We start from the raw sequence: 26,088 nt of genomic DNA on the forward strand, positions 1-26,088 counted from the left end.
AATTTTATACTTATTATTATATCTCTTTTTAGTTTTCCTCACAGGAGAAAAAGCCAACTCAGTGTTAAAACGCTACCCAAGAGCTAATGGACTTTTTGAGGAGATAAGACAGGGCAACATTGAGCGTGAATGCAAGGAAGAAGTCTGCACATTTGAAGAAGCAAGAGAAGCTTTCGAAAATAATGAGAAAACTGTAAGTATATTGGCAGTTTTTTTTAAAATGTCCACAGATTTGCCTACCTTTGTGATGTGTATTTGCACTCCCAAATTGTATGCGTTGCTGTCAGTTAAAAACTACCCTCTCCAAGAACTCTTGAACATGGCCTGTGACTAAAATGCCCCGAGGGTCGGGGAGTGAGGTCCACTTCCCTGCGTGCTGCTCCATCTCTGAGGGCCCCGTTTCCATAGGACCCGCCGAGCTGAGAGACTGGTCATCCTGGCCAGGGGGCGGCAGTTGTTTCCCGTGAGGCTTTGTTCAGAAAGTTCTAGATCCCATCTTCACCTTGTCCTGCGGGATGAGAGAGAAAGTGCAGGAGAAACATATAGATTCTGACCCCGTTTTAAAACATTTTTCTTCTCCTACAAAAGAAAAGACTATGTGAACTCCCTGCCCGCTCTGAGAAGACTCCTTCATCTCTCTTTCCTCTGAACTGCGTGCTGTTCAAGGAGAACGGGGAGGAGACGGCACCAGGCAGGGGTGTGCCGTCTTCGGAACCGCTTCACACTTGGCAGTGACGTTACCAGAGGCAGCCGTTCTGTGAAGATCGGTCCATTCCTGTGCCCCAGCTGGGAAAGTAGCACTGCATGGAGATGAGTGATGTCAGATGTGCTAAAGGGACATCAAATAATCTCAGGAGCAGTAGATGTAGATGTTTTAAAGAAAGGACCTTTGTGCTCTTGTTAGGTAAAGAAGGATCCGGGGGTAAGAGGAAGGAGTTCAAGAAGAGATGATTTGAGAGGCAGCTGTGCTAGATTCCACTGTGCACAGCAAAGACAAAATCAGTTTATAAAATGGTAAACTGAGCATCATAGTTTTTAAGTCAAATTCCACAGTTAAAAATAGGGAAAAGAAGACATCATCCATAATCCCACCATGTTATCACAGGGCACTGTTCACAGCACTGTTGGGGTTTTTCTTTCTTTCCAGCTTTTTTCTTCTGCATCTGCTTATTCCTTGCTTGTTTTATTTTACATATTTTTTCTTCTTATAAAATTAATACATGTTCATTATAGAGAAATTGACAATATAGTAAAAACATGAAATGAATAAGATCACTTGAATTTTTAACACCATCAGATTTATAATTTTTCTATTTCTCATTCTGGCTTATTTTTAGTACATAGATAATTTTTTAATAAGAACATTCGGACTATAGTATAAATAGTGCTTATAAATAGTTCTTTGTCGCATGCAGTTTTTAATAAAAACTGCCTCAGGTACTTAAATAAGACTCAGTTTTTGATATTATGTTTTTCAAAAAATACAAATTTTAGATACTCAACTGTGGTTTTCATAAAGCTAATGACTTTTCAGCCTGCTTATCATTCTCCTTTAAAGGAAAGGTCGGTACTTTAGTGGGAATATACCTGAAACTATGTACATACTCTCTTCTCCACCAAACTTCTGTTCACTAGTTTTAACGCCTGCTGTTGATAATTCTTGACTGAATCAGTTAAAGTATAGTTTAATATAATGCTAAATGTGAACTTCTGACTCCATCGTTCTATGTATGTTTGTAGGCATTCCACTGTGGGCAGGAACTGTCCCTTGATCTCTCTATATCTTTCATAGGTTACTTTATTCAATGAGTTATAATCCATTACTATCAATGTTGTGATCAAATTATCTCAGATTTGGCTAATAGAAGTGTCTTCAAACTGGCTTCTCTGTCTCTTTGACATGTCCCTATCATTTTTTTGAGCACTTTTTAACTGGCCCAACAAAGGTGTTCGAGGATGATCTGATGCATTCCTGACCCAGCCTTGGAATTGGCTGTTTCTCTCCGCAGTCTTGGTTGATCCCAGAGCTAGAGTGTTCTTGTTGCTGTGAAAGTACCATGGCTCTGGGCCTTCAGGCAACAGAGCTAGGAAAATTACACGCATTAAAAAAATATGTGCCTGTCTGTGTGTATGGAATTGCAAGTTCATCCTGCTAATCTCTAATTCCAATACTACTCAAGGTTCTTCTTTGTTTTCCCCATTCTACATTTGTGGACGAGATATAGACATTCTTTGCAGATAATTTTCCACAATGAGAATCCTGACTCCCAGTAACATCAATATATTAAGTCATTTGCTCAGTTCTGCAACACACATACAGTGGTTTCACAGTTGCAATATCCATATCATAATAGGGAGGAGGGAAACGTTTATATCCATCCATCTATCCATCCATTCTGGAGGTCACTCTGTGTGTATTCACAGATATGTAAAAACTGTATAGTACTTCCTTGTAAGTGTGTGTCACAGTTTATTCAACCAGTCTGCTGTATTTGGGCATTAAGTAGTTTCCAGTATTTTTGCAATTACAGATAATGTGTAGTAAATGATTTTGTGCATGTGTATTTTTGCATTTTTGGAAGTATGTCTTCAGGGTGAATTCTTAGAAGTGGATTGCTGGTTGAGGGTTGATGCCCGTGTGGTGAGCTGTTGCCAGAGTACCCTCCATAAGGGTTGTAGTGTTTTGCATTCCCACCAGGTATTTGAGAGTGCCTATTTCCTCACGGTCTAGCCAGCAGAGTGTATTTTCAAAGGTTTGACTTTTCTTTTCAATCTGTTGGATGTGACATGATACCTTGTTTCAATTTGCATTTCTCTTATGAGTGAAGTTGCATGTTTAATCATATGTTTATGGGCTATTTTTGTATCTGTCTTGTGAATTGTCTTTGCCCATTTTTCTGTCATATTTATGGTCCTTTTTTCCCTTCAATTTTTAAAAAGTGTATTAGATATATTAATTTTTATTGGTGATATATTTCAAATGTTTGCTTGTAATTGTTATTTATATTTTGACTTTGTTTATGGCTTTTTCCCATGCACCCATGCAGTTTTTTTCAGTTTCATTATACCCATTAATTAAACAGGTATTTTATTAAATCCAGATTTTTAATTATAGTAGAAAACCTTCCTCTTATCCTTAGTTATAGAAGAATTGACACAATTTCTTCTAACATATTTAACTTTTTACATTTAGATCTCTGATTCACTTACAGTTTATTTCTGGGTGTGGTGTGAGTTATGGATCTGATTTTTTTTTCACACGGCTATCCAGGGTCAAAATACCTTTTATTGTAAAATCTCTCTTTGCCCCAGTGATTTTGGGTAGCCTTTATCATATAACTAAACTCAGTATGTACTTAGTCCATTTCAGGATTTTATATTCTAGTCCGTTGGTCCATCATTCTACTCAAATGCTAGTACCACACTGTTTTAATTATAGAATGTTTTTAGTATATTTGGTATAAATGAGAACTGATTCCCCTTATAAGCTTTTCTCTTTAAGTGTTTTGTGAGCTCTTCTTGTTCACCTCTTTTTCCATATAAATTTTTGTATTAATTTTTGAGCTTAGAAAAAAATCATGTCAGTATTTTTATTGGAATTTCTTTCAGTTTGTAAATTAGGGAGAACTAACATCTTTAAGATATTAAATCATTCTCTCAAGAAGAGATTTCTTATTTGTTGAAGTCAATATTTCTCTATTTCCGGAATGTTTAATTGTTTTCATTATATATGTTTTGCACATTTCTTAGGTTGGTTCCTAAGTATTGCTTTGTTGCTGTTGTAAATGGGTTGTTCCTTTCCATGATACAGTTGCACTGGTTATTATTTGTGACTGTGCAAGCTAGCTGTGGATTTTTAAACCTTATTGAATTATAATTGATATATGATTAAGTACACATATAAAAATTATACAGGTTGGTAAAATTTGACACATGCGTACACTCATGAAACCGTAACCACAATCAAGATAGTAAACAGATTCATCATTCCCAGATGTTTCTTCTTGTCCCATTGTATTTCCTCTACCTCGCCTCTCCCCATGATCATGGCCACCTCCAGGCAATGGTTCATCTGATTTCTGTCACTGTAGATTAGTTTATATTTTCTAGAGTTTTCTGTAAGTGAAATCGTACATTATGCACTCTCTTTTGTCTGACTTCTTTCACTCAGCATAATTATGGTCAGATGCATCCTAGTGAACATATCAATAGTTCATTCATTTTTATTACTGAGTAGTGTATTATTGTATACATATGGACATCTGGGTTGTTTCCAATTTGGGGTATTACAAATGAGGCTGCTATGAACACTTATGTACTAGGCTGTTGGTTTTTTTTAAATTAATGAACCAGGTATTTATTTTGATTTGAGTTCTAAGAAATCCTATGGTCAAAGGATTTTTTAAAAATAGTTTATCCATTTTTTATTGAAGTATAGTTGATGTATAATATTGTATAAACTACAGGTGTACTGTGTAGTGTATAATATTGTATAAACTACAGGTGTACTGTATAGTGATTCACAATTTTAAGGGTTAAACTATTTATAGTTATTATACAATATTTGCTGTATTTCCCGAGTTGTACAATATATCCTTGTAGCCTATTTTAAACCTAATAGTTTGTACCTCTTAATCCCTTGCCTCTATTTTGTCCCCCCGCCCCAAACTGGTAACCACTAGTTTGTTCTCTGTATCTATGAGTCTGCTTCTTTTTTGTCATATTCACTAGTTTGTAAATACTATCAAGGATGCATTAGACTTTTTTAAAGTTTTTATTTTGAGATAATTAGAGATTCTCAGAAGAGTGCAAAGATAATACAGAGAGGTCCCATGTAGCTTTACCCAGTTTCCCCCAATAGCTACATCTTACATAATTGTAATGCAGTTTCAAAACCAGGAAACTGACATTGGTACAACCCATGTTTATAGCTCTGTGCCATTTTATCACTTAGATTCCTGTAACCACCACTATAGTTAAGAAGCAGAATTCATTCATTACTACAAAATCTCCCTTAATAATCACCCCCCTGCTACCATCCCTAACCTCTGGTAATCACTAATCTGTTCCCCACCTCTATAACTCAGTCACTACAAGAATCTTATATAAATGGAATCATGTAATATGAAACCTTTTAATGCTGGCTTTTTACACTCAGCATAATGCTCTTGAGATTCATCCAAGTTGCGTGTGTCAGTAGTTCATTCCTTTTTTATTGCTGAGTAGTATTCCATGGTATGATTGTATCCCAGTTTATTGAACCATTCACTTGTTGATGGTCATCTGTTTGGAGCTATTTCATATAAAGCTGCTATGAATATTTGTGTACAGGTTTTTGTGTGAACGTAAGTTTTTATTTCTCTGGGGTAAATCCCCAGGAGTACAGTTGTTGGGTTGTATGGTAAATATATGTGTAGTTCTTTAGGACATTGAACAGGCCAATTTGTCATTGTGGAAATTACCATTTTAAATTACCACCAGCAGTGTTTGTGATCCAGTTTCTCTGCATACTTGCCAGCACTTGGTGGTGTTATTGTGTTTTATTTTAGTCATTCTGATAGGTGTATAGTGATACCACATTGTGGTTTTAATTTCCATTTTCTTAATGGCTAATAATGTTGAACATCTTTTCATGTGTTTATTTTCCATTTATATGTTTTCTTCTGTCTTCCTTCATGTGTTTTGAGTATTTTCTAATTGGATTGTTTCATTTTTGAGTTTTGAAAGTTTTCCATATGTTCTAGATATAAATCCATTGTCATATATGTGTTTTGTAGGCTACTGATTTCTATGTGTTAACTGTATATCTTTCTACCTTACTGACCTCTTTTATTGCTTTCAAGGTGAGCAGTGTTTTTATTGCTTCCCTCTCTGGTCCTTATGTGTCTCAGTGCGTCTCTGTATCCTTTCCTGCTCACAAACAGGATGCTGTGCTTCAGCGATCTTCAAAGCAAATAGAAGAAGAAACTCTTTCAGCAATTGCTCAAGCAATTCTCTACACTCTCCAACATCACCTTTTCCTCTCTAGAATCATTCTCAGTAGCCTACACACCTTTTAGGAAAAGAACAACTCTCTTCACCCTGTGTCTCCCTCTAGCAATCACCTCATTTCTTGAAACTGCTCTCCTCTGTCTCTACTCACTACCCTGGTGAGATTTCCTAGTTTGTGGGTTGGAATGCTAATGAGTCCCAAATTTATATCCTGGAGGGTTACTCTGAACGGCAGACCTGGGTGACTAACTGCCTACCCAGCACCTCCTCTTGGGATTGAATATGGTTCTCAAACTAAACAGACAGATTCATGTGCCTTCCCCCCAATTCTGCTACTACCACAGCCTTTCTGGTCTCAGTAAGTGGTAATAACTCTGTCCATACATCTCTTTGCTAAGCCCCAGACCTTGTTGTCATCCCTGACTCTTCTTTTTCATATGCACAACAGTCTTGGTTCTAGCATGAAAATATGCTCAGAATATAGCCACCTCTCAGCCTCTCTTCTCATTACCACTTAACATCCAGGCCACCGTCACTCTCTCATCCATATGATTTCGTGGCCCTCTGCTCACAGGTAATTCTCCAAACAGCAGGCTAAAGTGATCCTTTACAATGTCTTCTCTGTAAGGGCTTCCTGTTTCCCTCAGTAGATGTCAGTGCTCAGAATCTCCCACAAGGCACTGCACTGTCAGTCCCCACCCTTCTCCGCTCTCCCCCTCCACTACTGCTGCCAGTGCTGCTTGACCTCATCACGCATGACTCACCACCCATCACCTGTTCTTCACTCTGCCGCGGCAGCCTTGAGGCTCCTTACACACACGTAGCACGTGTCCCGCCTCAGGACTTTGGTGCTTGCTCTTTCCTCTTCCAGGTGGGTATTTCTGCGCTCCCTTGCCGCTCTCCATCAAGTTCGCTTTCTCAGTGAGGAAGTATCCTACCTTAAATTGCAACCTCTTCCCCTTCTGTGAATTACTTTTCCTCCCAGCATTTATCACCACCTGACATCTCTTTGTTGTGTTTATTACTGCTCTCCCCCAGAGCTGTAAGCCCAGAAGCATTTCTCTTCTGTTTCCTTCATAGTTCTGGTCTTTAGCATATGAAACTGTGCTGGCACATAGAGGAATTAAATAAATATTTGGTGAATGAAGGAATGAACAAATGGATTGGTATATTATGAAACACGTTTAATTCTTAGGAAGTAGTGATTTAAAATGTGTTCACAAGTTAGCTGATAGATGTGAGCTTAATTTGAAATTTTGTTGGTGTTAGGTTCCTTTCCTTCTTTATGGTTTAAAGCCTGTCTTCTGAGTTTGCTTACGCAATTAAAACTATATAATTTAGGATAAGGTGTACCCAAGGGCTTTTGGTCTAATAAGTGTAGTAGAAATGGCATTCTGATCCTTGCTTTGTTTCAGAATAGTGTTTGTTATATGTTAGGAAGGATCTGCTCTACATTAAGCATTTGAGCAAAAGTTTCATCTGTGAAGTTCATTTGATCCACACACTGAAGAAAATTATTGACTTTTGGCATTTGCTTTCTACTTAGACTACTATCTTTTTGTTTACTAAAATTTATCACTCACAACAATTTTACTCATACGTATTTTCATCATTCCCAAATCTGAACTGTGTCAGTTAGAAATATGCTTTCAGTAGAATTCTTTTTTTAGTAATTTGTTACCTAACTTGGAACACAGGTTGAGTTATAACATACAGCAGAAGAAAACGCACTGTGCTTTGTGGTCCTCTTTTCACCATGTAGAACTTTGGTCGGATTTATTCGGATGTCATCTGCTGAGTGCCTACTATATAACAGACACAGAATACACAACAATGAATAAGCTGACCCACCCTCGTGGCATTTGAGATCTGGGAGAGACAGCCTGCAAACACACAAAAGCTCACAAAGCAGCCCTTAACAGAATTCCATGCCCAAATCCTCTGTTTTGAGAATCACGTGGACCTGATTTGGTGTCTCAGCTCTGCCACCTACTGACTGTGTTGCTTTGTGCAAACATTTCACCTTTGTAGGCCTCAATTTCTGTATCTTTAAAAAAGGAGAAATTATACCTGCAGCATTAGGTTTGAAGCTTTCTACTTAGTACCTCACACAGAGAAAGTCTTCAATAAATACGTTTTATTGTAGTTTTCATGTGCTGAGTCAGAACCACTTTATTTAGGAATCATTATTTGCTCTCTACCATTGTTTTCTATCTTTTCCTCTCTGTGAGTCCCCTTGGGTACTTTGTATTTTGGAACTTTTAATCTTGAACTAACATGGAGAAAGTGGTAGTAATTCTTTAAAGCAACTATTTCAGAACTTTTCTTGAAGGATTATTTCTAGTTTTTTTGTGCTTGACTTCCCAAAATGGCTGTCTTCAAACTTTAGAGTGTGTAGGAATCAGCTTGGTTGCTTATCAGAACTGCATGGTGCCCAGATCTGAGTTTCTAATAATACGCCACAGTAAAAGAAACCAGGACTCTTTGGGGTAAATGGCTGATTCTAGGGCTAGAGCAGGGGAGGATACAAGATGAGCCGAAGCATATTCTAGCATCAGAAAGTAAGGAAGTACTCAAAAAAACAAAGAATGAGAGCATGTCAAAGTGACCAAGGAACCAACCTTAAGGAGCTCCAATGGCCAAAGCCAGAGCAATTTGAATAACAAAATCAATGATGTAGTATTGGATTATAACCCAAAGCGTATAATAAATACATGAGTCCATAATGATATAAACAAATGAAAAAATAAATAGGCGCGAGGAGACAAATCTATAGTACACAAGAATTCCAAAATATGTATGTAAACCCTCCACTCTCCAGGAGGCAGAGCTTAATTCTCTGCCTCTCTTGATTGTTGCTTGGACTTAAATCCTTCCAAAGACTAGAATGTGGAAAGTGGGGGGAAATACCTTAGAGTGGAGAAACCTATCAAACACTAGCTTGCCTGGGGGATCGAAGTTAGCATCATCAGTGATAAATCGTGTATATCATGGTACAAGAAGGGATTTCACTTCTGTGTTATTTTCCCCCCCAAACCCATAACCCCAATCATGAGAAAATTACCAAAGACGTCGAAACTGAGAGATATCCTACAAAATACCTGACTCCTCAAAGCTGTCAAGGTCATGAAAAAGAAGAAAAGACTGAGAAACTGTCACAAAACAGAGGAAGCTACAGATACATGATGATTAAATGCAATATGGATTGGATTCTGAAACAAAAAGGTCATTGGTGGGAAAACTAGTGAAGTCCAAATCCATTGTTAATAGTAATGGATCAATATTGGTTCATTACTTATAACAAGTACACCATCCTCAGGTAAGGTGCTGACATTAGGGGATATTGGGTGATGGGTACAGGAGAATGCTCTGTACTATCTTTGCAGTTTTTCTGTAAACCTAAAATTATTCCAAAGTAAAAGAATTATTTTAAAAATGCACAGTCCAGGGTCCACAGATCTCCATGGGGCCAGGGAACCTGCTTTAATGAGCAGTCCTGGGGACTCTAATGTAGGCGACCAGCAGATAACATTCTGTGAGATTGTAAAGCAAATGGTTTAAATGAAACTTCTTAGTTGGAATACTCAGAAAGCTTTGCAGTGGGTAGTGTTTCTGGGGGTGTGGGTGCCCGTCCTGTCTGGGTCTGCTCAATGCCCTGTGTACTCCATGCTCCGCTCCACCCCCAAGTTGTGTCTGCAAGTTAGAAACTGAGTCCAGAAATTTTAGTATAAGTCTAGCCATTCCTTTTTAGATAACTCTCATTCCAAAGTGTTGCTTTTCATTTGTTTTGTGTGGAAATTGTTAGAGGAGAAATTGAAGAAAGAGATAAGCAGTGCCCGTTCATGCTAGGGTATGTTACAAAAGCTACACTGGGAATCTCTAAATTCAGAGTCCATGGCAGGAGGTAGCATGCAGATACTGGTCGGTGGAGATAGTGATTAACAGGAAGTGCTCAGTGTCTGAGGTATTGAAGAGTTGGTCGCTAGTTCTCTGGTGGTTACTCATCACACTTGTGGGCAGAAACTCGGATGCGTCCGCACTGTTAGGGAAATTCCTATTTGACTCATCCACTCATGATCCACTGATGGCACTTGAGCCACTGATTCAGAATTTTGCCCTTTGAGGGCTGAGGAGATTCAGGAAGGAAGAGAGGTAGGGACTTGAGTCTGGGCGTAGACAATTAGGGGGCAAACAAGGAGCATCGCTGTGGCTGTCTCCCAGCCATGCCTATGCATTTCCATCCAAGTCTTTCCACCCCTGCCCTAGACTCGACCCTCTCGGAGGAGCGAGATATGAAGTTTCCCTTCAGCCACATGGGGTTGGTTTCCTGGGGCTCCCACAGGTTTTCTCACTACTAATGGGATCTCTTGAGAGTAAGTTAAACAGGGCCAAAGTCTGTTGTTTTGTGGAATGAAGCTACTAGAGCTCCTGGAAAAATGAGGATGGTCTCACTTCTGCAGGCAGACATCACTGTGTCCATTGTGTGATCATTTAAAGTAAGTTTCTGTTGATTATTTTGTCAATGTTGTTTTTAAATAAGGGGTGAACTTTATTCTATGGCAGTTGGGCTTTTTTGTAGATAATAAATCCCATGTAGTCTCAGTTACTCGTTTCAGGTTATGGGAGTAACTTAATTTGGAGGGTTTTCAGCCTGTATGTTACCAAAGTAGTAGGCTTGCTCCAGTGTGGGTCTTTCTCTGTTGACCTTGACCTGAAGTTACCTCAGCAGATTTCCTCTCTCAATGCCAGTTAATGTTTTTCATACCTGCCCTCAGAGACTGTGTACTGATGAGACTGGTGGGTCCTTTTTCTTTCTTTCTTTCTTTCTTTTTTTTTTTTTTTTTGTCATTTGTAGATCATCTGCACCATAGACTTAATATAATTCTGCATATCCTAGACGGCAGTATCTAGTTCACGATGCCCTGTTTAACGTCCAGATCTGCTGCTGTTTACCCATGATTACACTCAAGGCACATGTAGAATTTCAGACCTCATCAGTGCTCCTCGTTAGAATTAATTTGATAGAAGGAGTTCTTCTACTGGACCTGGTGGATACCCAAGGGTTCCATGGTGATATTGTACTGGAGTTTAAGGTTACATAAGTGTTTGAAAAGACCCTGCCTTGTATAACCACTCTGATTTGATAGTCTAAGCTCTTACTCCTTAGAGACAGGCAGATCTCATACCTTTCTAGGCACCTTTTGGCAAAAAACTCCTATCCGCTCTCTTCCACTTAGAACTTTAGTGTTGGATTCGCTTTATGCTCACCTTTTCCTCCTTTGCTCCTTCCGCTCCTGCTAGACCTTGACCTTAAGATCATGGTGTGAGGAGAGGGTCATGATCTGCTCTTTAACCCTTACTGCTTCCCATCTCTCTCCTGGTGTGTTGAGGACCTGGGGGAAGGGAAGGGAACCGGATAGAGGTCTCTAACTTAACTGATATTGCTGTAGCCCCTTCTTGGCTGTCACTCACTCTTTGGTGGGCCTAGTTATAACTTGGGTGGGAGATGCACAGTGCTCAGGGAGTCCTAGGAGAAGCCCCCCCAGCAACATAGTTTCAGGAATAAGCTCTGATTCTGTGCTGGTCTCTTCTGCCCCCTTCCCCAGCTGGCTCCTGTCCTGGTATGCACACCCCACTTCTTCGTTGTCAAGACCCTCTGCCTGGCACACAGCCCTCTGGGGCAGAGTAGTAGCATCATGGCACAAGCTTTCCACACTATGCACCCAACCTGTGGGAAATTCTTACACCCTCATTTTAATCCTTGAAAGGAGTCTGCTCTGTTGCTGACCCTGTTTTCTGCCTTGCTTTTCCTCATATCTGCCCTGCCCTTCTATGGGCACAGTGGGCAGGAGTGGGGCACATCAGGCATCCCCCTGCTTAAGCAGATGTGCATTTGGGGAGCGAAAGGTGCATTTGCAGGTACATTTGGCTTTCTTGGAGCTCCCCTCTGCAGTTCAGAGCCTTAAGGTCTCAACAGTAACTTTGAATCTATGAAAGTATGACAATCCGACCTAGCAGGCACAGTGGCCATCCCAGTGTTCCTGTCAGCCAGGGTGCTGCCACTGTGGGGTGGTTGACTGCTTGCTAGGCAGTACTGTCATTGTTAGTAATGGCTCACATTATCCAGCAGAGCTGCATTCAGTCAGTGGAAATGATGAGAATGAAATCTTCACATTCAAATTGGGATTTCAGTAGAACCCTAAATCAGCAACTTTGCTTGGTAAATGTTTAATGCACCTGTTTCATTTGAAAGACGATGTCACATGTCTCTCACAGCATGCTAGGAGGTTAGCAATGAACTCAGAGAACAGGGGTTTACCTGTTACCCAAGGAATTACATTCCTTAGCCTAATATAGACCTCTCTCTCCAAAAAAGTAAAGAAAAGAAAAAAGTCAGGGACCACACATTCTAGGATGAGGCTAAAGTGTTATAAAATGACACAATATCCAAAAGAAAATACCCATTTTTTAAATTAATGTTTTCTATCTTTATACATAATACTGTAGACCATCAGGGCCACAAATAAATTACCAAAAAGCATAAAGAATTATGAATAGTTTTTAAAAGTAGCTACTTTGATAAATAAAGCAAGTGGATGACAAAATCCAGTAAATATTACTATATTCCATCAATTCTGTAATCATTTATTCACATTTTAACTTCCCTGAAATTGAGGTGCAGCTTTCAATCACTGACATGTCATGGATTAGTTGAAAGCATGTTTGTTTTTTCTTAATGCATTAAAAAGTGTACTTTTCAATTCATGGTATATTTGATAAAATACAGCAACCAGTCACCACCCCTGCCCACTCCCCAGAGATTCCCATCTGGGTGGGGCCACTACTGTAAATCAGTTTCTGTTACTGATTTCTTTAATATTGGGGGTTGTAACTAGTTCTTTCCCCCAGTGTTAGGACACAGTTCCCCCAGGACAAGTATTCTGACCATGGTTCTCATGGTTGGAATATCAGCAACTGTAGAAATAAGTAGCCACTTTCAAGGTACAATAAAATCAGTGACAAAGGAAATTAGAACTTTGCAATAGCCCTGTATTGTCGGCCCTAGGTTTTAGGTATCATCAAGCTGAAACAGGGCATCTGGTTCCCCCCTGCACATCCAGCAAACAGCAGAGTGAAGAGGGCTCTGCCTTTTCTTGAATTGTGTGCTGCAGAAGGTTGCACTAATGTCATAACTTAACATAGCATTATTATTTGAATATTGACATATTACCCCATTCCCATGGCTACTATTTGATACCAATCACTGCTCATCATGAATAGACTAAAGAGTGATTTTTCTTTCCGTTCTATTATTGAAGAAAGATTTGTGGAATAGGCTCTGGTCATTTTAATAACTGATAGGGCCCATGAAAACCAAAAGGGTCAAGCTGTTCATTTCACAGATAAGGAAATAACGGCCCCAGAGTTGTCAAGGTGCTCATTTTCCCATAGCAAGATACTGAGTGGTGCAGCCAGAGATAGGACCCAGGTGTCCCTGCCCTTCTTTCCCTCTGCATTGAACGCAATTCCCTCCTAATTTAAGTGGGGATGGTTATGCCAGGGTTTTACAGTGGAACAACTTACCTCCAGGCTTCTTATGCCAGTTCTTACCAGGCCATCAGTAAAGGCATGTCACAATATGTTTATTCAAGCCCAGATATGACTGAAATGGAAAAATTGGTGGTTGGTTCATACTCTTAGCTGTATTTTTATTTTTACTGTTTTAAAATGCTTTAGAGCAGGCAAAGCGGGTGATAGTCTTTGCATCTTTAGACCAATATTGTGAGTCCCCAAAAGACCAATGATGCACCTGATTTCTGACTGGAATTGAAACTTGTGGCTTTTGTGTCTACTCAGATACTTTTGAGCATCATACCATGTAGCTGACACACTTGGAGCACAAGGCAGGAAGAAAAGAAAAGGGCAATACCTAATAGAACTTGTAATATAATAGGACTAGGTAGGAAGGAATATAGAAGTAGGCTGAAAAAAAAATAGAAATAGGCTGAGATTTCCTGCTGCTATCTGAAAAGTGGCAATCTGAACTTTTAGACAGTTTTGAACTTGTTTGGTTTGATGGTGAGATCTTCTTTTATCTTTTTTTAACCACAGGGTTTTTTTGTTTGTTTTTATTTGCAAGGGGGAGGTAACAAGGTCTACTTATTAATTATCTTTTTTTTAATGGATTGAACCCAGGACCTCATGCATGCTAAGCATGCACTCTACCACTTGAGCTATATCTACCCTCCAAGATCATTTTTAAGGGAGCTGTCTTAAAGCTAAGTAAAGTGATGAAGTTTCATTAAAATTCTAGACTAATGCCTGAAGAGGTAGAAGAGGTGATAAAGAGTTAGTTCTATATAAAGTTAATGAAACTTTTCAATTCTGTAGAGGTTCATTTTTATTACTTTGAAGGACAGATTACATTATAAAGATGCAGGTGCATACTAATAACAAATGAGATAAAGTAGTAAGAATAATAATTCCCCATAAACTCGGAATTTGTACTAGTTTCTCTTGAAAACGGTACCATTTTGCTGTTTTCTATTTTAAAATATTAAAATGCAGGGCAAACTCTAGACAAAACAGAGATAAATAATTATCTACTAGGGTTTGTAGAATCTCCTCAATTTACCATAAAAAGATGTTTTGTTCCAGTGCATGCCATTCTGTTTGCGTGTCCACTCTACCACCTCTTGTATTACTTCCATCATCCTAGAAATTCTGTGCTCACTGCATTTGGTCATGGGCTGCCCTATGACTGACGTTCTTGGTGAGAAAAGAGAGTAATTGTCTGAATTAATGTATTCTAAGCTGCTAATGAAGAGAAGTGTGGCAGATACTGTTGATCTAAAAACCATTTTACCTCCTTCTGTGGTAAGAGAACCCCGATTTGGGGGAGTAAGAATATACCCAGGTGCTAGAGGTGAATCATAATTAATCTAGTCATGATTGTGGTCTAGTCTAGTCAGTGCCATGACTAGTCATGGCAATATTGTTCCCTTTTCATAATCTGTAGTCATGTCTTCTCTCATTCTTTTTTTTTTTAACATTTTTTATTGATTTATAATCATTTTACAATGTTGTGTCAAATTCCAGTGTTCAGCACAATTTTTCAGTCATTCATGGACATATACACACTCATTGTCACATTTTTTTCTCTGTGAGTTATCATAACATTTTGTGTATATTTCCCTGTGCTATACAGTGTAATCTTGTTTATCTAGTCTACAATTTTGATATTAGTAATTTGTCTTCTTTTTTTTTTTTTTTTGATCAGTCTGTTTAGAGATTTATTTATTCTTAAATCCTAAAGAATCTATTTAGTTTTATTTTCTCTATTTTTTGGTTTGTTTTCTATTCCACTGAATTTTCCTTTCTTTATCATTTGCTGACTTCTGCTTGATTTGGGTATTTATCAGTCTTCTTTTTCTAGTTCCTTAACGGAGAAGGTTAGATTTTTGATTTTAGATGTTTTGTCTTTTCTAATCTTGTATGATTGGAATTCTTTGAAATTTATTAAGACTTGGTTATGGCCCAGAATATGATTTATCTTGGTAAATATTTTATGCATGTTTGAGAAGAATGTGCTTCTAAAGTTTCTTCTCTTCTGTCTCATAAGTATTATTTCTTCCTCTTTTCCCTCTTTCTCCTAATTTATAAGAAATAAGACCATACTAGTTGCCTGCAGAGAGGAGACTAGTGTGGCTTTGAATCATGTGACTATATTACCTATTCAGAAAATTACTTACATTTTCAGAAATTTTTTAAATGGTAATTGGATCATGGTAGCGGTTAAACACACCGAAAACATTTACACACACACACCCCAAAGGGTATCATTAGCACACCAGAAATAAGAAGAATTCTTGGAAGATAGGAAAAGCAGAAGCGATCAAATTGGTTAATTCAGAGAACTTGAAACATCTGCATTGGAAAACTGAGCACATTCAGACACACTTCAAGAACAGTCAGCAAAAGCCCTAGGTCAACTGTGAGGTGAAAGAGCTACTCTGGGAACAGCACATCTGTCTTGCCCTGCCCTGAGCCTCCCCCACCCCTCCTTACATTGGGCATAAGCACCTGCACCTTTTGACCACATTTAATCTCCACAAACTACACTCCAAGAAAGTGAATGAGCTTAAGACAACTGCAGACCTGCACAGCCAGCAGACAGCGACACAGCTACCTTGAAGGGGAAAACATTCCTCTTACAATGTCAGAAATATCATCTTTATTTCGGCAACAGAATAAAGCTACCTGCATCATGCCATGTACCTCCAAAGGAGAGACTCCCGAATAACAGACACACTCTGCCCACCCATTCTGAGGAGAAGCCTATTAGTGTAACGGGCGGCGCAGCTCTAGACCGGATCCATGCTAATTACCGAGACTAAGCGAATGAGTCCTTTATTCCTAAGTATAAATGAACAAAGGTTTGCCAGATGTTTAAGGAAAGTAAATGAGATGATCTTGAGGAACAAACATAACTATTTGTGGAGAAAATAAGTAAATATAATATAGGAAACAGAACACAACATTGTAAAATGACTATTACTCAATAAAAAAAGTTTAAAAAAAAATAGGAAACACAAGAGAACTTTACCAAAAAATTCAAATTCATATTTTCAGAATTTAAACAGACAGTTGGTTTATAAAATAAGAACAGGGTGCTGTGAAAGGGAGCAATTGGAGAACAAGAGAAAGTCCTTGGAAAATAGAAATAACAAGGCAAAATTTAAACTTTAATAGATGCCAGCTGCTCAGCTCAGTCTCCGCGCCTCACCCAGACTTTGATGGAACCTGGGACACAGCGCTCGTGCCCCACCCTCATTCCCCCATAACCCCGGCCCCCCTCCCTGCTGTAAAAGAATCGGAACCTCACCCCCGCCTCCCCAACCCGGGTAACGGAACCACATTCCGGTCCATCCCAGAGCTGCCGCCCTGACCGGAGTCACCTGCCTCCGGCCACCCTCATCGCCCACTCTGGGTCCTCCGCTTCCACGCTGCCTTCGTCCTGGCCTTGATGCCCCTACCGCCAGCTGTGATGCCCGCCGGGCCCTCGCAGGGGCGCCAGAACTACCACCCCGACTGCCAGGCCGCCACCAACAGCCCCGTCACCCTGGAGCTCCACGCCTCCTACGTGTGCCTGGCCATGGCCTTCTACCTCGACCGCGACGACGTGGCCTTGAAGCACTTGGCCCGCTTCTTCCTGCGGTGCACGCGGCACCTGGGGGAGCGGGCCGAGAGCCTGATGCGCCTGCAGAACCAGCGCGGGGGCCGCCTCTGCTTCCACGACATCAGGGAGCCAGACCGCGACGCCTGGGAGAACGGCCTCCGGGCCGTGCAGTGCGCTTTGCGCCTGGAGAAGGGCGTCAACCAGAGCCTGCTCCACCTGCACCAGCTGGCCAGCGACAAGAGCGACGCCCACCTGTGCCACTTCCTGCAGAGCCACTGCCTGAACCAGCAGGTCGAGTTCATAAAGGAGCTGGGGGACCACATCACCACCCTGTGCAAGATGGGGACCCCAGAAGTCGGCATGGTGGAGTACCTCTTCAACAAGCTCACCCTGGGCGACAGTGACAAGAACTGAGCCTGGACTGGAGTTCCCCGTGGTCACGGGATGAGTTCCCGAGGTCACCCTGCCTGGCATGCATACGGCAATATTGCCTTTGCAAAAAAAAAAAGTTCACTTAAGTTTTTCTTCTTTCATTGTTACCATTTCTTCCAATAAAGTTATTGGTTCTTAAATAAAGGTCTCTGGTTGATTCGCGTGTGCACATCTCTCTTTGTAAGTGTAAAACAGGTATCCAGGAGTCTCTCCACCCACCCATGCCCCGTCCACATGCAGCTCGGGGTCTCCATGGATGGAGGGAGAAGGTACTGCATGGGACCCTGGAAAACACAATCAGTCTTCCCTTAATGAACAACGTGGGTTTATTAGGGGGAGGGGGAGGTGGGGCCCTGGTGAATGTGGGTGCCTGTGCATAAAGTATAAAAACATGGCCTGAAAATCATGATAGAGGTTGATCTGGGGAAAGGATGAGTGAATGGGATTGGGCAGGGGTTGAAGGGGTTAAAGTGACGGGGCTTTCACTTTACTTGAAATTTTTTTTTAACATTTTTTATTGATTTATAATCATTTTACAATGTGTCAAATTCCAGTGTAGAGCACAATTTTTCAATTATACATGAACATATATATATTCATTGTCACATTTTTTTCTCTGTGAGCTACCATAAGATCTTGTATATATTTCCCTGTGCTATACAGTGTAATCTTGTTTATCTATTCTACATTTTGAAATCCCAGTCTATCCCTTCCCACCCCCCTGCCCCCTTGGCAACCACAAGTTTGTATTCTGTCTATGAGTCTACTTCTGTTTTGTATTTTTGTTTGTTTGTTTGTTTTCTAGATTCCACATATGAGCGATCTCATATGGTATTTTTCTTTCTCTTTCTGGCTTACTTCACTTAGAATGACATTCTCCAGGAGCATCCATGTTGCTGCAAATGGCGTTATGTTGTCGGTTTTTATGGCTGAATAGTATTCCATTGTATAAATTTACATCTTCTTTATCCAGTCATCTGTTGATGGACATTTAGGCTGCTTCCATGTCTTGGCAATTGTAAATAGTGCTGCTATGAACATTGGGGTGCAGGTGTCATTTTGGAGTAGGGTTCCTTCTGGCTATATGCCCAGGAGCAGGATTCCTGGGTCATATGGTAAGTCTATTCCTAGTCTTTTGAGCAATCTCCATACTGTTTTCCACAGTGGCTGCACCAAACTGCATTCCCACCAGCAGTGTAGGAGGGTTCCCTTTTCTCCACAGCCTCTCCAGCGTTTGTCATTTGTGGACTTTTGAATGATAGCCATTCTGACTGGTGTGAGGTGATACCTCATTGTAGTTTTGATTTGCATTTCTCTGATAATTAGTGATATTGAGCATTTTTTCATGTGCCTATTGATCATTTGTATGTCTTCCTTGGAGAATTGCTAAAATATAGGCAAAACATTATCTGACATACATCTCAAAAATGTTCTCCTAGAACAGTCTACTCAATCAATAGAAATAAAAGCAAGAATAAACAAATGGGACCTAATGAAACTTACAAGCTTCTGCACAGCAAAGGAAACCATAAGTAAAACAAAAAGACAACCTACAGAATGGGAGAAAATTTTTGCAAATGAAACTGACAAAGGCTTGATCTCCAGAATGTATAAGCAGCTCATACGACTTAATAAGAAAAAAATAAACAACCCAATCCAAAAATGGGCAGAAGACCTACTTGAAATGTTAATGGTTAATTCTGGGTAGCAAGATGGGGACCCCAGAAGCCAGCATGGCAGGGTACCTCTTTGACAAGCTCACCCTGGGTTCCAGTGATGAGGGAAACTGAGCCTTAGGCTGGCTTCCCTATAGATAAGAGTGACTTTCTGTGGTCCCTTATGCAGAATATGCATGTTGTCCTTAGAAAACCTCTGCTTTCCTCTTATACACAGTGTGGTTATGTGGGGGTTGGGAGGTAGTTGAGATGGATAGTTTGGGGCCCTGGTATCTATGAGTGCATGTGTATGGTAAAAATATAGGGGAAAAAACATCGTCTATAATTCATCATAGTGGTTGCCTCTGGGGAAGAAGTGAAAAATGAGATTGGGCTAGGATTAAATAAATGGAGTCTTCAACTGTAGCTGAAATATTTTAGTTTATTAAATTATGCAAGTGTTAATATTTATTGTTTCTCAGTAACAACCTAAGGGCCCTGGAAACTGGCATAGTGGAGTATACCTGTTTAGCAGGCTCACCCTTGGTGGTGGTCCTGGAGACTGTGCCTTAGGTTGGCCTCTCCATAGACACAGGTATGACTTCACATGGTTACCAGCGCCAGGCGTGCGTGCTATTATGAAACCTTTGTTTATGGGCTTTTTGGGGGTACAATTTCTACTAATAATCTGATATGAAAAGAAAACCATACTCAGTTTAAAAGTTGAAAATTTAACATAGTTGCTTAGCATCAAATTTTTGATAATGGGAATATAGAGGATTGAATCTCAGAGAAATAATGAGTCATAGAAGGACCCTGTGCAACAACTAATCGCCACCAATAGAAATTTCTGAAGGAGAAAATGGGGTTGTGTAAAAGGGGACATGATAATCCAGAAATTATTTTTTAAAATACTAACTGCAGTCCAAATACTGTTATATAGTTTCTCTTTTAATATATCGATGCTATAAATTAGATTAATAGATCTTTCTGTATAGAATTAATAAAACTTATTTGGTCAATGTTGATTTGTTTTGGTATACTTTTGTGGACTATAACATTGTGTTATATTCATATGTACAGTGTGTTGATTTAATACACATATTTTGTGAAGTGATTACCACCAAAGCCTTAGCTGAAACCTCCATCACCTCACATAACTACCATTTCTTTTTGGTGATGAGGATATTTAATATTTACAATCTTAGCAACAATCAAGTATATAATACAATATTATTAACTGTAATGACCATGCTGTACATTAAAGTCATAAAATTTGTACCTTTTGATCAACATCTGCCCCTTTCCCCCACCTCCCAGCCTCTGGTAACCACCATTCTACTGTTTCTATGAGTTTCGCTTTTTTAGATTCCACATGTAAGTGATAGAATACAGTATTTGCCTGACTTATTTTACTTAGCATTATACCCTCCAAGTTGTTACAAGTGGAAGTATTTTCTTCTTTCTCATGGCTGAATAATATTCCATTGTATGTGGAGTGTGTGTGTGTGTGTATTTATACACATACACACCCAACATACATATATATACACATACACACACCACAGCTTCTTTATCTGTTGATCCATTGATATACACTTAAGTTATTTCCATATGTGGGCTATTATGAATACTGTTGCATTGACCATGGAGATGCAGATGTATCTCTGAAATCCTGTTTTCATTTCTTTTGAATAAATACCCAGAGAGGAGGGATTGCTGGATCATATGGTAGTTCTACTTTTAATTTTTTAAGGAATGTCCAGACTGGTTTTTATACTGGCTGTATCAGTTTTCAGTCTCACCAAGAGTACACAAGGGTTCCCTTTTCTCCACATCCTCACCAACACTTGTTATCTTTTTTCTTTTTAATGATAGCCATTGTAATAGATGTGAGCTACATCTCATTGTGGTTTTAATTTGCATTTCCTGGTTAATTAGTGGTGTTGAGCACTTTTTTGTATACCTGTTGGTCACTGGTATGTCTTCTTTGGAAAAGTGTCTATTCAGTTTCTGACCGTTCTTAAATTAGATTAATTTTTTTTTTTTTTTTTTTTTTTTGCTGTTGAGTTGTGAGTTCTTTATATGTTTAGAATATTGACCCCTTATCACATACATGATCTCCCTGTTTTGCTGATTGTTTCCTTTGCTGTACAGAAGTTTTTTAGTTTGATGTAGTCCCACTTATTTATTTTTGCTTTTGTTGCTTGTGCTTTTGATGTCATATCCACAAAATTGTTGCCAGGACCAATGTCAAAGAGGTTTTTCCCTATGCTACCTTCTAGCAGTTTTGTGGCTTCAGATCTTATATTTAAGCCTTTAATCCTTTTTGAGTTAATTTTTGAGGGGTGTCAGATAGGAGTCCAGTTTCATTCTTTTGTATGTGGTTATCCAGTCTTCCCAAAACCATTTAACAGAGAGACTATCCTTTCTTCATTGAATAGTCTTGGCTCCCTTGTCAAATATTAGTTGGTCATATATTCATGGGTTTCTGAGCTCTTGATGATGTTCCATTGGGCTATGTCTGTTTTCTTCTGCCAGTACCATACTGTTTTGATTACTATAGCTTTTTATTATAGTTCAAAATCAGGAAGTATGATGCTTCCAGCTTTGTTCTTATTTCTCAGGATTGCTCTGGCTATTTGAAGTCTTTTGTGCCTCCATAGGAATTTCAGGTTTTTCTATTTCTGTAAAAAAAAAAAAAATGCCATTGGAATTTTGATAGTAGTTGCACTGAATCTATAGATGGCTTTGGGTAGTGTGGACATCTTAACCATATCAGTTCTTCTGATCAGTGAACACATTATATCTTTCATTTTATTGTGTCTTCCATTTTTTTCCATCAGTCTTAAAATTTTCAGTATACAGATCTTTCACCTCCTTGGTTCAATTTATTCTTCATTATTTTATTGCTTTTTGATGTTATTTTGAACAAGATTGTTCTCTTTCCTTTTCAGATGTCCTGCAACTTTTCTGAATTTCTTGACTAGTTCTAACAGTCTTTTGATGGAGTCTTTAGGACTTTCTATATTATAAAATCATATAACCTGCAAACACAGTTTGACTTCTTCCTTTCCAATATGGAGACCTTTAATTTCTTGCCTGATTGCTCTGGTTGGGACTTCCAATACTATATTGAGTAGAAGCGGTGAGAGTGGGATTCTTTTTTTTTTTTTTTTTAACATTTTTTATTGATTTATAATCATTTTACAATGTTGTGTCAAATTCCAGTGTTCAGCGCAATTTTTCAGTCATTCATGGACATATACACACTCATTGTCACATTTTTTTCTCTGTAAGCTATCATAACATTTTGTGTGTATTTCCCTGTGCTATATACAGTGTAATCTTGTTTATCTATTCTACAATTTTGAAATCCCATTCTATCCCTTCCCACCCTCCATCCCCCTGGCAACCACAAGTCTGTATTCTCTGTCTATGAGTCTATTTCTGTCCTGTATTTACACTTTGTTTTTGTTTGTTTGTTTGTTTTTGTTTTTGTTTTTTAGATTCCACATATGAGCGATCTCATATGGTATTTTTCTTTCTCTTTCTGGCTTACTTCACTTAGAATGGCATTCTCCAGGAGCATCCATGTTGCTGCAAATGGCATTATGTTGTCGGTTTTTATGGCTGAGTAGTAGTCCATTGTATAAATATACCACCTCTTCTTTATCCAGTCATCTGTTGATGGACATTTAGACTGTTTCCATGTTTTGGCTATTGTAAATAGTGCTGCTATGAACATTGGGGTGCAGGTGTCATTTTGGAGTAGGGTTCCTTCTGGATACAAGCCCAGGAGTGGGATTCCTGGGTCATATGGTAAGTCTATTCCTAGTCTTTTGAGGAATCTCCACACTGTTTTCCATAGTGGCTGCACCAAACTGCATTCCCACCAGCAGTGTAGGAGGGTTCCCCTTTCTCCACAGCCTCTCCAGCATTTGTCATTTGTGGATTTTTGAATGACGGCCATTCTGACTGGTGTGAGGTGATACCTCATTGTAGTTTTGATTTGCATTTCTCTGATAATTAGTGATAATTGAGCATTTTTTCATGTGCCTTTTGATGAGAGTGGGATTCTTGTCTTGTTCCTGGTCTCAGAGGAAAACATTTCAGCTTTTCATCCTCGTGAGTGATGTGAGCTGTGGACTTGTTTTGCATACATAGCCTTTATTATGTGGTAGTGTCTTCACTCTACACCCAATTTGTTGAGAATTTTTATCATGAAAAGGATGTTTTATTTTATCAAATCCTTTTTCTTCATTTATTGAGATGATTATATGATTTTTCTCTTCCATTCTGTAAGTGTAATAGATAAGTTTTTGATTTGCATATGTTAAAGTATCCTTCCATCCCAGTGAAAATCCTACCTGATCATAGGCTATGATATTTTTAATGTGATGCTCAACTCAGGTTGCAAGTATCATGTTGAGAATATTTGCATCTATATTGATCAGGATATTGAACCGTAGTTTGTTTTCTTGTAATGTGCTTATCTGGCTTTGGTAGCAGGGTGATGTTAGCTTTGTGAGACAATTATGGAGTGTTTCCTTCTCTTCAGGCTTTTGGAGGCATTTGAGAAGGATTGGTGTTAATTCTTTTTAAATGTTTGGTGGAATTCACCAGGGAAACCATCTATGTGGTCCTGGCTTTTCTTTTGAGGAGCTTTTCCATTAGTGATTCAATCACCTTACTGTTTTTGTTCTATTCATATTTTGTTTCTTCCTGATTCAGTCTTGGTAGGTTGCATGTTTCTCGGAATTTATTCATTTCTTCAAGATTCCAATTTGTTGGTGTATAGTTGTTCAGAGGCTCTCTTAATGATCCTCTATTTCTCTGGTATCAGTTGTAATGTCTCCTCTTTCATTTCTGATTTGATTTGAATCTTTCCTCTTTTTCCTTAGTTTAGCCAAGGGTTGTCAGTTTTGTTTATCTTTTTAAAAAACCAAGTCTTAGTTTCATTAATGTTTTTTATTGTTTCCTGCTTTGTATTTTGTTTCTGCAATGACCTTTGTTATTTCCTCCCTTCTGCTAACTTTGAGCTTAATGTTTTTCTTTTTCTAGCTCCTTGAGGTATAAAGTTAGGTTGTTTATTTGAGATCTTTTTCCTTGATGTATGCATTTATCACTGTACATTTCCGTCCTGGAACTGTTTTTTGTGCATCCCATTTGTTTTCATACGCTGTGTTTCTTTTTTTGTTTGTCTCAAGATATTATTCTATATACCTTTTGAATTCTTCTTTGACCTATTGATTGTTCAGGAGTGTCTTTTAATTTCTACATATTTGTGAACTTTTTCCAGCTTTCCTCTTATGATTGACCTATAGTTTCATACCATTGTACTCAGCAAAGCTACTTGGTGTGATTTCAGTCTTTTTAAATTTGCAAAGATGTGTTCTGTGACCTATCACATGATTGATCCTGGAGGATGTTTTTTGTGTGCTTGAGAAGAAGGTATATTCTGCTATTGGATGGAATGTTCTGTTTATATCCAGCTCTTTTGGTCTAAAGTATAGTTCAAGTCCAACAGTTTCTTGTTGATTTTCTGTCTGGATGATCTATCCATTGTTGAGAGTGGAATATTAAAGGCCTCAATTATTATTGTAATGCTGTTTATTTCTCATTTTAGTTCTGTGAGTATTTGCTTTATATATTTAGGCATTCTGTGTTGGGTGCCTAAATACTTACCCAATAATTACCTCCTTGATGGATTGACCCTTTTATAATTATATGATGACTTTCTTTGTGTCTTTGGACTATATTTAGCATCAAGTCTATTTTGTGTGATATAAGTCTGCTTTCTTTGGGTTACCATTTGCTAGTAATAACTTTTTTCATCCTTTCACTCCCTATACATGTACGTCCTTAAAGCTACAGTGATTCTCTTGTAGGCAGCTTATCATTGGGTCTTTTTTTTTTTTAATCCATCCAGCCATTCTGTCTTCTGATTGGAGAATGTAATCATTATATTTAAAGCAATTACTGGTAGATAAGGACTTACTATCACCATTTAATTTCCAGGGGCTTTGAGGCAGGGGGGAACTGGGGATTTGCTGTTCAGTGTGTATATAGTTTCACTTACGCAAGATGAAAAAATTCTAGAGAGCTTGCTAAACAATATTGTGATTATAGTTAACAATACTGTATTGTATACTTAAATTTTTATTGAAGTAGGTCTCATGTTAGATTTTTTTTACAATAAAAAAATCTGTAATAGATCCTTTATACGTATTTGTTGAATAAATGAAAAGTAAAAATAGATACTCTTATTTATTATGCTTAGCAATCTAAAATTCAGTAAGTAAATAAATACAAGAGTAGTTTAAATTGGGATTAAAACCATAGAGAAATATTCAGTTTACCGTGATGGAGAGTAGGTATTGCTTGAGGAGACATTATTATTATTTTGAATAAGGTGATCAGGGATACTTGTGCGGGTTGATGTTTGATTGAAAGTCAAAGAGTAAGTGAGACTCAGCATATAATAGGCAGTTGAAAGCATTTTAGATGTTCGAGTAACAAAAAGGAGGAGATGTACGTCACTGGACCATAATGAGTTCAGGTAGAGTTGTACAAGCCAAGATGGAGATGTAGGGTCTTGTGAGCATTATTAGAGTAGTCCAAATTATGTTCCAAGTGTAATGGGAAGGCTGTAAGGGGTTTAAGTAGGCAAATGACTCTGACTGTTTTGAAGAATGTAGGGTTTGGGGAAGAGCTAAAGCAAGAGGACCAGGTAAGAGGCATTGCAGTGGTGCAGGTGAAAGACCATGGCAGTTTAAATGACAGTGGGGGTTAAGAAAATGAGATGTAGACAGATTTCACAGGGATTTT

General features: G+C 38.7%; 1 protein-coding gene and 1 pseudogene across 4 annotated transcripts in view; both read left to right on the top strand.

The window, feature by feature from the left end:
* The window catches only part of PRRG1 (proline rich and Gla domain 1), a 103,379-nt gene that overhangs the window by 62,985 nt on the left and 14,306 nt on the right, over window positions 1-26,088 (top strand). For all 4 annotated transcript variants that reach the window (XM_010949764.3, XM_045512677.2, XM_074358732.1 and 1 more), the window contains exon 3: window positions 33-193. In XM_010949764.3, the coding sequence (XP_010948066.1) occupies window positions 33-193 (161 nt within the window). The remainder of the gene's footprint in view (window positions 1-32; window positions 194-26,088) is intronic.
* On the top strand, window positions 16,788-17,941 carry LOC141576218 (ferritin heavy chain pseudogene; annotated as a pseudogene).

Source organism: Camelus bactrianus, chromosome X (assembly GCF_048773025.1).
Source record: "Camelus bactrianus isolate YW-2024 breed Bactrian camel chromosome X, ASM4877302v1, whole genome shotgun sequence".
Taxonomy (NCBI): Eukaryota; Metazoa; Chordata; class Mammalia; order Artiodactyla; family Camelidae; genus Camelus; species Camelus bactrianus.